The 16,882-nt window shown below is 34.9% G+C and overlaps 1 protein-coding gene across 26 annotated transcripts in view; it reads right to left on the reverse strand.

Moving 5' to 3' along the window:
- Positions 1 to 16,882, reverse strand: part of RBFOX1 (RNA binding fox-1 homolog 1) — a 1,372,937-nt gene that overhangs the window by 86,356 nt on the left and 1,269,699 nt on the right. For all 26 annotated transcript variants that reach the window (XM_076351295.1, XM_076351294.1, XM_076351293.1 and 23 more), the window contains 4 exons: positions 15,568 to 15,621; positions 9,843 to 9,935; positions 8,103 to 8,163; positions 2,144 to 2,197 (listed from right to left, as the gene is read on the reverse strand). In XM_076351295.1, the coding sequence (XP_076207410.1) occupies positions 2,144 to 2,197; positions 8,103 to 8,163; positions 9,843 to 9,935; positions 15,568 to 15,621 (262 nt within the window). The remainder of the gene's footprint in view (positions 1 to 2,143; positions 2,198 to 8,102; positions 8,164 to 9,842; positions 9,936 to 15,567; positions 15,622 to 16,882) is intronic.

Below are 16,882 nucleotides of genomic sequence, written 5' to 3' on the forward strand. Positions count from 1 at the left end.
CTCTTTCACTGTTTCATTTTCTAACGAGTTTAAGAGATCTGCACAGAGCTCTCTTTTTTAACTAAATTGCTTAAAAGAAAGTTTAAATGTCTGAGAAAAAAAATCATCTTTTAGTCAATACAGAAAATATGCTTTTGATATGCATTTTAAAAAACACCCAAAAGTGCCTGCATGTTTAAACAGAGAAAAAATCTGAAATTCATGAAGTATCTTGGTAGAACTTTCTGCATAGGTGTGGTGGAGTGCATGTCATAATTCATGAAATTAAATTAATACTCTTCTAATGGTAATTAAAGATTCTCATTAAGAAGGGCAAACACCTCCCTTGTGTTGGCAATAAAAATGCACTTGGGACTTTAGGAGGTTATAAAAAAAAAAAATCAATAACCTGCCATTTTATAATTAAAAGACAAAATAAATGTTAGGGAAAAGTCCAGTAAATTAGGAAAATTACCTTCAGGAGAGATTGAAAATATTGATTTTAATTTACAAACTATGTGAACTCTTCATGCCCTACTTCATGAGACAATTATAAGTCAGATTGTTAATTCTGCATACGTATTAGAAAATTGATTACTGTACTATGGGAATATTATTATATTTGTCATTAACACAAAGTCATTTATATAAAATGACTAATAACTCTGACTTTCTAATTTATGCAGGTTCAGGGTTGGTTCACTAACTACTCAAATGAGATCAATGTTAAATTCCTGTTTTCAATGTAGGCATACATCAAGGAAGGAAATAAATTCTGCCTACACTAAATATTGCAATTCCATGAATGCCAAGTTAGTATTTTTATTATACTGTGCCACTTTTACCCTAATTGGAACATTTTTATCTATCTTAGTAGATGGAACTGGGTGTATTAGAGGCAGCTTTTTAAAAATAAATCTCTGTTTGTAACGGTAGTCCTATTTAATAATTTTTATCTCTTCAAGTCCCTTGAACTAACGAAAGTTTTTCAGCTTTGTCTAGTGGAGGCTTGAATATCTCCATGAATGGAGATTCCCCAGCTTCTGAGGGCAACCTCCCATGCTTAACCACCATCTGTGAAAAATGCTTTCCTAATATCTGTTCTTTACTTGCTCTAAAGAATGTATTCTACAATACCTCTTTATTCTCAATTACCTAAGTGTGTGACAATGGACAAATATTTTCGTTTCTTAAAACATGATTAGGTATCTGTATCCAGTACACACACACCCAGGCAACTGAAAAACAGATCCAAATGGAAAACTGAAAAATTCTGTTTCCCGTGAAAGTCATGGAAGACATATATGATTTTGGAACCTAAGAAAGGACGGCAACTTTATTACCTATTAGAAACATTTGGATTTACAGTGGTTATTTCTGTCTTAGATGTAAATTATTAGCTTTCAAAAAATGGCTTTTTTGGACTTGCTAGTGATTATGTTTATGGGCAGGATTCAAATTCCTCTGAAACCAACTGCGTTTTGGAGTACAACCATGCTTGTTTTCAGTACTGTTGCTAAAGCACATTTAGAAACTATTGTTAGCCGTGACTGACTTCCAGCAGAAAAAGACTGTATCTCATTAACTCCAAATTGTAACCAGGATCAGAATTCGGTCTCAGTGAAGGCTCAAGTCATAATATAGATTTAAAATACAAAAAATTTAAGAAACTGAATAACTAAATATAAAATTTAAAGAAAAATGTTCAAGAAAAAATTATGAACACAGGTACTTTATACCTATATGTGTCTATGTACATGTATATACACAAAATATATATTTATAGATAGATTTTTTTTTATTGTTGTTGCTCACCAGGCTTAAATAATTCCTGGAGGAAAGTGACTGTACTGAAATATAAAATAAAATAAAACATAAATAAAATATAAATAAAATAAAATCTCATGTAAGACTTGGATATTGCAGTACATTTCATGTGATACTATCTACTTTCCAATAAAAAGGTATTCATATATCTTCTATATAAACTTTAGTATGCCCAGGTAACTTAAAATCCTGCATCACAAATCTGTAAATGACTTGCAGATGACGTGAATCAAACAAAGAAACCAAACTTCACACCAAACGCATATTCTGTACTTTTGCATGTTTTAAAGAATGCTAAAATAAAATATGGCATGGACAACTATAGCGTAATCCTTACCTGCATAGAATTCTGGACTATAAACTGCACCAACAACTGGATTTAATTTCCAGCCTGCAGCAAACATAAAAACATAACGGAGTTAATATTGCAATCAGTAATGATAATAATTATTTTTTAATTTTATTTTTGTATAGAGGTATACAGATAAAATGGCTTCAAAAAAGGTCATTTTAATGAAAGTTTTATAGGCATCTTAGATTACTGATCTTTAATATCAGACTCTGAAGTATGGAAATAAGTAATGAAACAAGGCATTCTCCGGACATGTGGTACTGGAGTAAATTATCAGGTGAATTACCTTGGCTGCAATGCACAGTTGCCATGGACTTATTCCCTTAAATTATGGAATTAAGTCAGAACTAGTTCAGGTATCCCTGTATCGTGTAGTACCAGAGTAGATCAGTTCTTTGTCATTGCTTTAACTCTCTGGTTACAAGCCAGAGAGGCCAAAACAGTTCATTTGCTGGACATAAATGTTTCGGATAAGCATGTGTTAGTGTAGCTTACAAGGCAATCAAATAATCTGAGCATTTTGATTCTACCCTGGGAAAAATGAAAGCGTAGACACTGTATCGAAATGTCTATTGTGACATGAGAGAGATTTGTGCACTGTGGGATCCCAGTCAAATGCCAGAGCCTTTTTTTCCATTTGCATTTGTACATCAGACTGTCTGCACTGAAACAGGACAACGACAGGCATGTACCGAAAGTGACTGTACCGCCTGCGTTTACAGCTGATAAATGCTGTTAGCATACTGCTGTAAAGGAGCTGGCAGGTAAGGAAACGCTGCAGTCACATTCTGCAAAGCTCTTAAGCGGTACAAATGCAGCCACTGCCTTTGTCTTAAATAATCACCGTCCTCCCACAGCTGGCATAAAACCAAAGCACAGTACCAACAGATATTCTGCAGTGTGTGTTCTGGCCAAACTCCAAATAATTGCTGTTGTGTCCTTACACCCGATGCGGCAGTTCCAGGTAAGCCCGGAGTGCACAGGCTCGCTGCAGAAGCAGGGCCTGTGTTCAAAGCATATGTGATGCTAAAGACAGCCATGCTGAAGGAACTGAAGGGGAAGGGGTAAGAGAACAGCAGGAGAAAACACTGGCAAACTCATGAGTGTCCTCAGCTGTGGTAAAGTGCCAATTATTGTGTTTTGCTCAGCCACAGGTAGATCCACTCCCAGTTAACTCCAAACTCCACACAACATCCCCCCACCCACACTCATGGGGTTTTTTTGTTTTGGTTTGGTTTTTTTTTAAGTGTTTGAACAATTATTTGAACTACTGGGACTGAAAAAATTAGAGGTTTTCCAAAAGCACGCTTGAATCAGAGGAGTGGGAAGCACCATTTGTAAAATGGGAATAATGAAAAAACCTGAGCAAAAGCATCTTGTGAACTCCAGAACTATGGTACTTTAAATAGATCCTATAACTATGCTGCTGGAAACAGAATACAATCAAGACAGGGACAACAAGGCTTTTCAAAATCAGAAGAGCCAAGATTAGAAGAATTTAAATGCAAACTGTATTGAGGCTTGTTTCTGCCTTGGCCATATCATGTAATGCAAAAGCACAGTAGAAGGTCATAAAACCATAATGCATTACGAGACTGAAAAAGTGTAATACAAAATCTCAATAACAACACAAAAGAAAACTATTCCTACCCTTTAAAAATACTGCTATCTCTATCTGATGCACAGTAACTATTTACCAGTAATAAACTGTTCAGTAACAGAGGTGAGGGGTGTTTTTGAAAATGCAACTCATTAATAAGTTCAAACAGAGTAAAGAGCGGCGCTGCATGCAATCGCTCTGCAGAAGTAACTGCAGTTGCTATACGCACCTAAAAGACAATTATGGAAGCTGAAAAATGGCCAACCAAGAAGGGTTAAAATGACTTTCGTCCTGAAAAGATCACAGGATTTTTACCTGACCCTTCAGTTTTACATACTACAGGACTGTATCCAGGAATGTCATGGTATAACAAATACTCTTGGGCAAATTTTGTGTGATAGAAAATCATCCAAATTTTGAGGCTTTCAGTAAAAATATAACTTTTTATAGCTTAGGGAATATTTACTATTTCAAATTCATTACTTCCTCAAAAGACCACTGATCAATGCCATCCAAAATGAAAGACTGGACTGAATTTCAGATCTGTCAGCTTTTGCTGTCAAAGAAGCTGACAGACACCTCTCAGCTTCTAAGTTACACTAAGAGCGCCACAATTTGAGAAAGAAGAACTCTCGGAAGATGCACATTGCTCTTCACAGCTGAAAGCCACTCTCATCTTTCAGTTCCTTACCCCTTTCACAGTGATGGCTGTCTCATCTAACTTTTTGAAGCTTATACAGGGAAATACTTCATTCATCATGAAAGTAACAGTAATTAAACTTAACTTTATCTTGTCAGCTAGCAATGTGCTGGCCCATAGCTGTGTGGGTAATCAAGTGTGATAGGAGTTGATGTATCTGAGCGAGCAACTGCCAAGTAACCCTACTTCAGCAGCTGGAGGAGGCACATTCTCTGCAGTGGGTGTAATTTTGTGCATTTTTCTTACTGTCACAATATTAATCTCCTCCTCAAGTTGAAACTGTAAAAGCTCAAAACTTAAAAACCGAACAAGGAAACAAACAACCCCTCTGCCTGCCCCAAAACCCCACCCCATAGTCATCGAAAGAAATACAGGCGAAGTGTGCTAAAGGGAAGGAAATAGTCAGGCTGCCCAGTGTAACAAGCTTTGGCAGAAAGTGGGGCACAGCAATGCAGAGAGGATTATTTTCACTTCATAGGCCAGACTTCAGGCACCCGTGGCCGGAGGAATGCTTTGGCGGGAAAGAAGCCCTGTCACAGCGTTTGCTTTCCTCCTGTTTGCAAACAGAGGGCAGGAAAGGGGAGTGGGAGGGAATTTAACTGTGGTAACAGTCACCAGCTGTGCATTTGAATCTAAGTTTAGATCAGCTGAAGGCTCAAATTCAAGGCACCGCAAGTATAAACTTTAAAACATATGTATCCCTCTACTGATCTCTGTTTCATGTTCCTCATTCATTGCTGTGGTTCTCTGAATCTACTTGTTGCACGTAAGTCTCTATTTCCTACAACATTTGGATGAGCATCCTGAATTGCAATATGGGCATCAGAAGAAAGAATAACTGTGAACAGGGTAGGTTGGAACTCTAAAAATGTCTCCGAAATATTTTGCCAACAAGTAGAACTCCTGACACTGAATTTATTTGCAAAGAAAAGGCAGTTCTATCTCCAAAGCACATGAGGTCAGCCATCAAAATCATCCTGTCTGATAACAAACCTGCACAAAAAAAAGCTCTCCTAGCAACTGAGCATTTATTAACTGCTCATTTCAGGAATCGTCAAAAGTCACTGGAAAGCATACTCATTCCAAAAACCATCTAGGACACAAAAGCAAAAAACTTATTTCAATTAAGCTGCATATATTAAAAAAAGTCTAGGTTTTTGTGCTTTAAGATCTACTGACTTTTGCAATCATATTTACAACATGAGCCCTGTTATCAGACAACCGGCAGTATTCAGGAATGAAAGACAAAACAGAGTGTATCTTATTTTTAAATTACAATAAATATTAGTGTCTGATGTTTCCATATAATACAACATGTGCCCCAATTACGTTTTGAATACCTGCCAGTAACATGTCAGTCACCACATACTCTTTGAAAAATAAAGCCACACGTTAAAAAAGAAGTTGGTCTGAAGAGATAGGCACATGCAAACAAAAAGTTTCTGGCTATCTGCATCAGAAGCATCTTGCAAATGTTAATACGCTTGTAGAAGAAACTAGCCTTATATTTTATTTAGAAGATGAGACCTTTACTTTAGACAACAATAATCTTTAATAATCAGCTATAGCACTGGTTAATTCCTGACAAAATGATAAAGAACTAGAATCATACAACGTCAGGATGACTGGTAACAGAAGCACTGATTAGACTAAACGAAGGACCTTGCACGTCTACACTTCATTCCTTGACGCTTGTAATGATTACGCAAGAACATGATTCTCCTTGTGTTTACTTTAGGGGATCTCAGACAGTTTAAAAAAAAGTAAAAAAAAAAAAGAAATCAAAATGTATGAACTACAGCTAGAGTTTGCCTTGGTGCGCAAAAGAACATCCTGCATGTACTGGATGTACATCCATGCACACCTTGGATGTATGGATTCACAAACATAAATGCTAATTGTTATGCACTAAACAGGATGCTTCATACTTTTGGTGGGATCTAGTCCAGATGGAAGAGGGTAGAAAATGACAGACACAAAACACTTCAAGTGGGAAACACTTAACAGCAGATTTTCATCATTCTGGTTTTGGATATTAATAAATGCTAATGCATGACCTAAGTAGTCCTGCAGTGTAGGACGCAGAGGTGAACCTCCTCTAAAACCAGATTTGTAAAAATCTCACATCTTTATTTCCAGCATTCCCTTTCTTCAGCACTGGTTGTGCTGATATGTAATGTGTTATTTGCTAATTAACAGTTTTGGAGCCTTAGGATAATATGAATACAAAATATACATCATCATTTATAACAAAACTACTTTTATCCTTTTATCATTACAATATAGCAGACAAAGGTCATAGTATCATATGCATATAGTTAATTTAGCTCCTTATTGCAACAAACTCTTGTTATGTGATCCATTCAAGCTTCGTGTCTCTTTTGCTAGATTCACTGAGATATTTTAAAGCCAGTAAAAATGAAGGAGATTTTCCCATCTGCATCATTTGCCAAGTTCCACATTTACATACAAAACGAGGAAGAAAACAGTTTCTGAGAAAGCACGGGGAATTTCAGACTCTTCTTCTCCAGATCATTTCAACTAGCTGAATTATCACGTCAAATGAAAACCATCACTATATTTTAGTTTTACTGTGGTAGGAAAAAATTATGACTCTTTCATTAAAAAATAAAGCCACTGTTTGCTCTGGGTTTTAGCAAAACCTCACTAATGAGACCTCGGATATGGAAAATAAGATGCATTATATTTTGAAATGGAAAAGAGTCTAATCTACCTGTGGAAACCTTTACTGATGTATGTGCAGATTTCATCTGCTTTCTACTGGATGGGAAAAACTAAATTAAATTGAAAAGCAAATAATTATAACTACGCAGTCTAGTAAAACTGGAAAATGTAACTGCAATTAACTTCAATTGATGTATTATCGTTTGATGTTGTTGAGTTAGGAACTTGCTTAGAATTTTCTGAACTAGCAAATGCAAACAACTCAAGCACATGATCAAACACTGCTAAAGGAAACATTTTTAAAATGTATCGCTTCCAAACCCCTCAAATATCTATGGATTATTTTTCTATCATTAATGTACAGCATTATACCAACTTAGGTCAGTATTAGAATGAATTTTTTTAGATAGCTTGGAATTTACATTTTTCCAGGGGAAAAAAGCTGGAAGCAGCACCCAATTACAGTTTGCCCTTTACTTCTAACAAATCGTGGAAAGAAGACACAGAAAATTATCTTTAACTAGATGCGTGTCTTGGTACTAAAAAGTATGTCATGCCTGACAGAGACATTCTTCTTACTGATGTCCCTACCTCCATCATCCAAGCAAAATTGAATCCTCCGATTAGTTCATTCTTCGCAACATTAACACTGCACAAAACTAGAAGAGAGCAACGCTTTCCTATCAGCTATATTTTCCTATACAAAAGCCACTGTAGTTAAACACTCAGATTCCAATCAGCCAAAATGATGCATGCTATGCCCACGTGGCTGTGAATTAGCTGAACAGATGGAATTTATGCCCAGCCATATCATGTTTTAGGTCCCTAGACAAAGCCTGAGCCCATGGAGATGCAGACTATGACACTTCATGAGTAGATGAGTCCACCCATTCAGCAGAAAGAGTGAGGTTTCACATGCATGGACATGAAAACAAAGCACTGAGATCTCATGCACTTACCATTCGTGTAAGGGTTGACGGTCTTTTTATTTGTCATTACACGTGCTGTTGCATTATTTACCTAAGCACATAGAACACTGGATTAGAAAGGGTTACAGGGAGGGTCCATGTTACTATTAGATGCATGCATTATTACTGCTATTAGTCGTGTAAAAATAAAATGCAATTTAATTTATAGAAGGCAACAGGTGCATAACAAAATCATACTATTTATAATTACATTTACTTTCATAACCATTTTAACTTACAAATCATTTCAATAAAGCAACATCATATCATTTAAACTTTAATAAAAAGACATTAAAAGCAAATTAAAAGGTACTGCATAATTTAAGACTTAAGAGCATGCTTGTATTCCATGGTAACACTGATACAATAAATACTCAAAACAGAAAAAAAGATTATATGAAGGAACATGCAGTGGAGTAGAAGGGAAAGAGACAAGGTACAAGGAAACAAAGAAAATGTCAAAAAAAGGGACAAACGATTTTAGCAGTGTGCAACATAACCCTTTAGAAGAGAAGTACCATTGGAAAAGCAACATCTAGCATTCAACACTTGGAACAAGAGCCTTTTTCATTGCAAGAATTAACAAAATCATTCAAGCTTTAAAATCACAGCTAACAAAAGGATAAAAAGAGGGTGCATTATTTAACACAATATGGAGTTAACAATCTGAGTAAGATGTGCACGAAGTCATATCCTCAATCCAATCAGTGCCTCCCAGGCTTGCTTAAAACGTACACTCAATTACAGGCGTACCAATATAGAAAAAAATGTAGCATCAAGAAAACTTAATACAACAAGTCAAAAAAATTCACGTGGTATATCAGCGCTAAATACGTGAAACGGCAGATGGACTTCTCCACTTACCATTCAGCACCATCGCCAGCATGGGTATGTATACAGTTACCATGGTTACTGAGAGTTTGGTGAGGGCCCTAAGCGCTACCGTCGAAGGGGGAAAATGAAAAGGCAAAATATGCAACATCTTACTCAAAAGACGACAGCATTTTCAATTGGTATTTTTTTTATTCTAACAAATACGACTGAGGCAGTATTGAAGGGGATCCAGTGGTACTAAAATGCATTTGCGTTGTCTTTTTAATAGATATGAATGGCACAGGCCATCCAGCCAAAGTAGCCTGATGGTTTCATTAAAAAATTAAATGTTAAAATTGGTCAGCCTCTAGTCTGGCTTTTTTAGTTTTTCTTGTACATCTTTTGGATGCTTCTTTCCCAATCTGAATTTTTTGAAAGCCACTGTGGATCCCGCATCAACCCTGCAGAAAAAAAAAAAAAAAAAAAAAAAAACCAAACCAAACAAACCAAAAAAAACCCAACCTTTTGTTTGTTTTTGTTTTGTCTGTCACACTTTTTTTTTTTTCTCAATTTTTTTTTTCTTTTTTTTTTGTTGGCTGGTTTTTGGAATCTACTGCACCCATTGATTTACAAAACATCCAAAATAACTTCAAAATATTAAAGCTTTCATTTTTTTTCAGTTCTGTCATCCACCTTTCAGCAATAATGATAATAATAATAATAATTACAAAAGAAATAATAATAAAAAACCCAAGTAAGGCCAGATTCTCTCTCTTTATATATAAATATATATATATAAACAATGGGAAGGGGAAAGGGGAGCACACAGAAGACACCAATGATGCATCTGAAACAACAAATGAGAGTGAAGCAGACATTTATAAAAAAGATGAAAAGGAAAATATTTTGAACATGCACCTCGATTTTACGGCCCTCTACCACGGTGCCGTGTAATTTCTCCCTCGCCCTGTCCGCATCAGCACTATTTTCGAAAGTTACGAAACCAAATCCCTGCATGCAGGAGGGAGAAGGGGGGAAAACAACATGCACATTATTATTTCAGTCAATGACCACTTGTTTGCTTATGTTCTCTCTCTTTAATTTAATATTTTCTTGTCCTTGCTTCATTTCTGTAACATGCAAATTAGAAAAATTATAATTGTATTGAGATGTGCAATAAATAAGCGACAAATGTGAACAAATTTTTTCTGTCATCAGTTAGATAATACCCTCTGAGAAATTCAAAGAATGATACCAAAAATACCTTTCTACATGTCACTACACAGGAAAATAAATCTAACAATAAGAAAATGAAATTAAAATAAATTACAGTGTCTTCACATAGAAAAAAATGAACTAATGAGAAAAGAAAATGAACCACATTTTAATGACATGCAGATCTCTCAACGAAATAAAAAACATGTGCACAAAATTCAACAGTGAATGTCAATATACTCTAAAACATTGCCTACTTAATCATGCTGTTGTGATCATAAGAAACATTATTCCCATGCAACACTAGGGTAACTTAAACTTTTGTCAAACTATACAGCCTTTACTTATTTTTTTATAAAAGAAAAAAAGAAAAGAAAACCATCAACAAAACAAAAGTACTTTTAGAACAAAGTATAAACTTTCTTGTATTAACAGATCAAATAAAATCACATGATGTGAATAGAAAAAGAAACTCTGAAAAAGGAATAAAAATGCAAACGTTTTGAATAAGTTTAACTGGTTCATTTACTATTTACGTATATCATTTTCCACATACAGAACATGCAACTGGTAAAACTCCAGAATCCCGTGTTAGTGGGATGGGAGAATACTTGACAAATATGAAATTCTGCCTATGACAAGTGCTTTGCTTTATAATATTAGGCTAAACAAACATTTCCAGTCCTACTAAAATTATTTTTATAATTTTATAATGTGCTAAGTTAAATTAAACACTGTTTACAATAGCAAATATTTTTGAAAAAATCAGACATCGGAAAACATTTTAGAAACATACACCAACCCTTTGAAGTAATTCTTACGTTAGCACTACAATGCCTTTGCATGCTTTCCCAAAGTTATCCGAACAAATAAGCTTCTATATCCTTGGTGTTTCATAACAAGAACATTTGCAAGTTACACATGGCCGCTTTACAAAGAATAGGCATTGCTGCACATATCTGAAGTCCTACTACAACCTGTTTCTTTACTGTTACTTTAGCTTGAACTATGGAGTTAAAGCTTTCCTCTGTTCTGTTCCTCAGCAGTAAGCCATGCATCATGTCTCCTCATTCTCCAGTCTATTCACTAAGTTTTGTGGTCAGTATTCACCCACTTACTCTCTCCAAGTTCTACCTATTATGCACATAGTGACTGATTAAAAAAACTAAAAGAAAAAAAAAAGAAGAAAAAAAAAGAAAAAAAAGGAAAAAAAAGAAAAAAAAAAGGAAGTGAAGATATTTATACAATTGATTATATATTTTATACAAAAAGAGACCAAATATGAAACTAAGGCAAAACTGACAGCAAGCATTGAGAAAAACAATGGATATGGACCACAAAATTAATTAATCGACAAAAAGAGTTAAGAAACTATCAGGATCATTATGGGGGTTATTTGGGTTATTTTACCTACTCAAAGAACACATTTATTTACACCAGTTTGTAACATAGAAAGTGACATTTATATACAGTAGCAGTTTATGTTCCATTCTTTTCAAAGTAGCTTAAACACATTGTCTGTTGCTCTTTTTTTTGTGTCTCTTTTAAAGGCACACCGAAGCCTGAGCTTGGAAGTGCTCTATCAGCAGTTCCACTTCTAGCTGAAGCCATTCTCAGAACACCTGATTCCACACATTTTCTCCACTCTACCCTCCACAATTTTAGCACAAAGCCACGACCTCGCTTGTCACAAGACACTGAGGATGTAACTCTTTTCCCCAAAGCACCAGGAGCGTGTGAGAGAAAGTAAATCCCCCTCCTCAGTACTAATCCCCATGTTTTAGATGCCTGCATAGGCTTTTCTTATACCTAAACCCATCCTCAACTTTCAACTTTTATTTCTTCTTCAGCTGCTCCCTCCCATCTTGTAAAAGTTCTGTAAAAAAAAGCTCATAATTTAAGATGCCATTAAGAAAATTTCACAGCAGAAAACACCACTGAAACCATCGATCCAAGGAGCCTAGCTCCACGCAATAGCAAAAATGAGCCCAATTCTATTTGTTCTCCCTTCTCCTCCTTGCTGAACAACTGCCCCTTCTCAGAATTGCAAACGTGGTGGGAGTTGTTTGGTCAAAATTTTGAATCAGTCTTCCTAGCTCACAGCACTACCAGTTAATTTTTTTCAAACAATTGAAGGGAAAGATAAAAACCTAATTATATTAAAAAATTAGAAAAAGATATGAAGTGGAGCCACAAGCCAAGATAAGACAGGAACTTCAAAGATTCTGAAAAGAATACTCACTGTAATTTTTTAATTTCTTACGTTGTACTTATTGTCATAATTAACACTATTTAAATTAAGCTCTTATTATTTATGCAAATCTTTAATTTTACCTAGCTGACACAGAAGCTCAATCACAGAACATAGATTCATTCATCACACATTCAAATATCTACACAAACACGTTAACATTAATTTTATATGCAGCTGATTGAACAGCTACTTTAGTTTAGCATACTATGTATTTTATTAACTAGTAATGTAGATTTCTGCATGTTATTTTTAAAGTCTGTCAAATGATTTAATAATAGCCAAGTTAGTACATGAGAAGGTTATGTTTTAATTTGGGAGGTGCTTTGGAGCTCTTCTTCTTTGAAGAAATGTATGTTCACATAATACATACTAGATATATATTAATACATATACTCACAAAGTATATATGTAGCTGTATAGAGCATTAATTTACAACTGTAAAAAAATAGCACTTGATGTTCCTTTATCTTTGCAGCCTTGCAACTATGCCCGAGACAAAAGCCATTTGCAGCTCCATGGAGAGCTTCAGTGTTAAAACAGCAGAGCAGTGTTAAAATACACACAGTAATGGAAGCTATATTTCAAATTGTCCTTCCAAGGTGAGTGGTAAATGCAAAGAAAGGTGAGTTACTAGCAGTTTTTAATGTTACTTTAATCAACAGCTTCAAGAATTGGAAATTAAAATTGGCAAATAAAGCCTCATTTATTTAACACAGGTTGTAAGAAAGATCTACAGCAAAACAATTCTGAAGTTCTTGCAATTCCTATAAAAAAAAAGTTTCAAATGTCATCAGTGTTGCCATATGATTCTAGCAAAGTTAACTTAATATTATGCCCACAAACAAACAGAAATTTGTAGTATGAAACTTGTATTATTTTAGGGTTTCTTTTATGGAGAGACTCCCTTCTGCAGAATTACTTTATACTTTATGGTGGTGCTGCAGCATTATGTTTTTTGAATCTGCAATTCCATTTTTCTTAACTATTATGGTATGAAAATGAGCTTACTTCTGTTGTTTTTGCAAGAATCTTTTAAAACATTAATTACTGGAATAAAAAGAAATAAACAAAAATAGAAACAAAAAAAAATTGTAGCAATTCTTTTACGCCAAACTGCAGCTAGGAATAAATTTGAATTTTGATCCTGCACACTTTTTTACCTGTACTCTGTTTGAGACCACGTAGTAGGCCTTTCAGTTTCAGTGGGATTTTATGAAAACACAGATAAGCACTGCCACTTATGGGACTTTAATCTGGTGCATCTTAACTCCTACAGAATGGACATGAAATGATCAGATTTTAAAAAAAAAAAAAGTTCCTCTTATTCCTAATCCTGTTTTTTAACCTTTTATTTAATTGAGAGAATCTAAGGGTACTTCTGCAAATCAAAATACTATGTAGCTATACCTGAAATAACTCTAAACAAGATGAGAAGCAGCATACATAAGCAATGAGATCCATCACAGAACTGCTTTAAGTATCTTCAGCAGCTTACCCAGAGCCAGCCTGGATGCACCAATACAGCACTGGATAGCGTAGAAGTTTTAAATAAGAATAGGTCTTAGAGTCTCTAACACAAAGGTGTAACTGAGGTAGTGACATTACAAGCCTACCTAGAAAAACCTCTTCCTTGTGAAATCCTTTCCAGGAGCTCGTTTTTAGCGCAAGGCACTGGGATGTTTTCACTACTGCAAGATCACTATTAAAAAACCCTCAATTCAGAAATACCTCCTCACCCCACCCCCCAAATATTTTAAAAAAGCCTTATACTTATGCAGTCTGATGCAGACGTGGTTGTTAAAAGTCCTACATATGTAAGATTTAATGGCTAAACGAATGTGTAAACCACCACCACCATGACACGTACTCAGTTCCACTCCATCTTCAACAGAACCAATCAAAGGTGGCAAGTGTGAGATGTCTTTTGAAATTTGTAATACTATCCAGCAGAAGCAGGTTCTGGACAATCAACATCTTTTGCAAACACTATTGAACAGTCATAATTTAAAGATAATAAATTTCAGCCAGAGTAGGAGATTCTAAGCCACCAAATTCCATACATTTCAGTAGTTTACTGAAAAACCAGTAAACATTCCAACTGGGTTTAGGCTAGCGAGCGAGGGGACTAATTAATGAATGTCAGAATAATTTTGGAATATAAACCAGGAAATTTCACCTATTCTATTTAAGGAAAAAAAAAAGTGATAGTTTTAAATTTAGAATATAAATACAAACACATAATGTAAAAATTAACAGAATTAAAATATATCTGATTTAAAAGAGATTTATGATATATCTGATTCTTAAAAAAAATGTCAGATTACAGTATGTCTGTAACAGGAAAATAATTCCATTGCTAATTATAAATCATATATAAGAGTTACAGGAAGACTGAAGCACTGGTGGATAAACATTCTAGTATGTCTGACACGGGAGGAAAAGGAAAAAAATATCATGCATATGACATACACATAAACCCTTATAATGCAGCTGATACCATAGGTGAAGCATACTGGGCTATAGTTTTGCAGCAGCTAACGATGCTAATGCAGTCACAGCCATTCTATCTTGCTTTATTTCTTAAATACTGAATAAATTGAAGTATGCATTTAAGGCAAAGTAATTTTCAGAAAAATAAATGTTTGCAATACAATAAGAACTCTTAGTTCAACAATAGATTGTTTTCAAAGGGTTGGTGTACTGAAGCTTTAACTAAAGAGGAAAACATCTGCACTTAGATAATCTAGAACAACCACATATTTTCTCAGCTAATTACTAAAGAGGATAGTTATTAGGTATCATTATCATCTTTCATTTCAATAGGGGAAAAAATACCTGTACTAATACAAACCTGCCTACAAATATCTGTAAGTATGGACTCATCTTGTAAAATAAACAAGATAATTACCATTGAAGAATAAAGACAGCAGAAATCAACGTTCCCGTAAAACAGATGACAGTTTGGAGTAGCTAAAATTACCCCCTTTAAAAGATATAACATGAGTCCAATGATTTTCATACTGCTTAGGAAACTGAATGACAGCTCAGAAGATTTTTTTTTCACTAACATGGAATTTCAGACATTATTTTTCACAGCAGTGCAGTTGTTTCCTTTTACTCATATAAATATTTTAAACAAATTAAAAAATTCCATGGTTGAATTCAACTGCTTACCTTTGAGCCTCGCTCATTAAAAATAATTTCAACATCTAAGATTTTACCAAATTGCTGCAAAGAAATAGAAAAGTTACATGAAAATAAGATAAGTTCAACATTTCTATCATATACAGTACAAATATTTGTTTCAGAAAACGGTACACCACATAAAAAAGTTAAAGAATATAAAATCAAAGATAGTCAAGCACCAAAAAAGACACACTGAAGAAGAGCCAGATCAATATTACAACTAAATCGTACGTATCATTACACTTGTCACTATCCTTCCACATATGCATTTATGAACTTTAAGTTCAGTGAAACCACCTGACAAAGAGGAAATCATCATTAAGCTGTGATGACAGTGAAGTGAAAGTCCCCAATTTCTTGTTTTTATTTTGCCTTTGCACCTAGTATCACACTTCCTTGTGATCCATCCAGTCCAGCTGCCATCACCGTTTTTTTCATATGTAATATGCTACTGGTTAATTTGCTTGGAGTGCAATAAACATCACTACGGAGAGGACTAACAGCTGTGTGAACACTGTCACCCTCTGGTCATCCTTCCCTCTGAAGAACCTTTGTTTCACCAGACTTTTTGCGGCTGCTTTCCAGGACAGGTAAACAAGTTTGGTTACTTCTGCTTTACAGGAGTAAGACTAAACCAACTGGGAGATTTGTCACTGGCCTCAAGGAGCGAAGATTTCTCTCCACCCTTGCTGAAAAGGGATAACCATTACTCCCTAAGCAATTCTTGTCTTACTAGAGTATAATTTGGAAAACTAGAATGGATACTTACTTGTTAGGGATTTTTCCCTGCTCAGAATTGCACTTTTATTATAATATTGGTAGTAACTGTTATTACTATTGACCTTACAATAGCACTCACAATCATCTAGGCATTGTCCACACACACAAAACTTGACCACAGCTGCTATCCCAAAGAAAAAGGCTCCACTGGACTTGCCTTAGTAAGAGAATAAATGTTTGACTCGGGCAGTGTTTAGTTAGAACACTTTCTGATACGACACATTTTGTGATGGGACACTGTAAAGTATCAGTGGGTCATTTCTGTTATTTCGTATGTCATTAACATGAAGCATGGATCAGTGTTAACACTGATAAGTGACACAATATATTAAACAAAAAGGCAGAAATTAGAGGCAGGCAAATGAAGACTAATCTAACAATAGTCCAAGGAACTGCAGAAATGAGCCTATACTTTAGTATTTTAATATATAATAAACAATTACAGGCCAGAAAGATAGTATTCCTTCTCTAGCTTATTAAAGTGTTTCAACTTGGTTCTGAAAATCAACCATCATTTGTTATC

Source organism: Aptenodytes patagonicus, chromosome 13, assembly GCF_965638725.1.
Source record: "Aptenodytes patagonicus chromosome 13, bAptPat1.pri.cur, whole genome shotgun sequence".
NCBI classification, from domain to species: domain Eukaryota; kingdom Metazoa; phylum Chordata; class Aves; order Sphenisciformes; family Spheniscidae; genus Aptenodytes; species Aptenodytes patagonicus.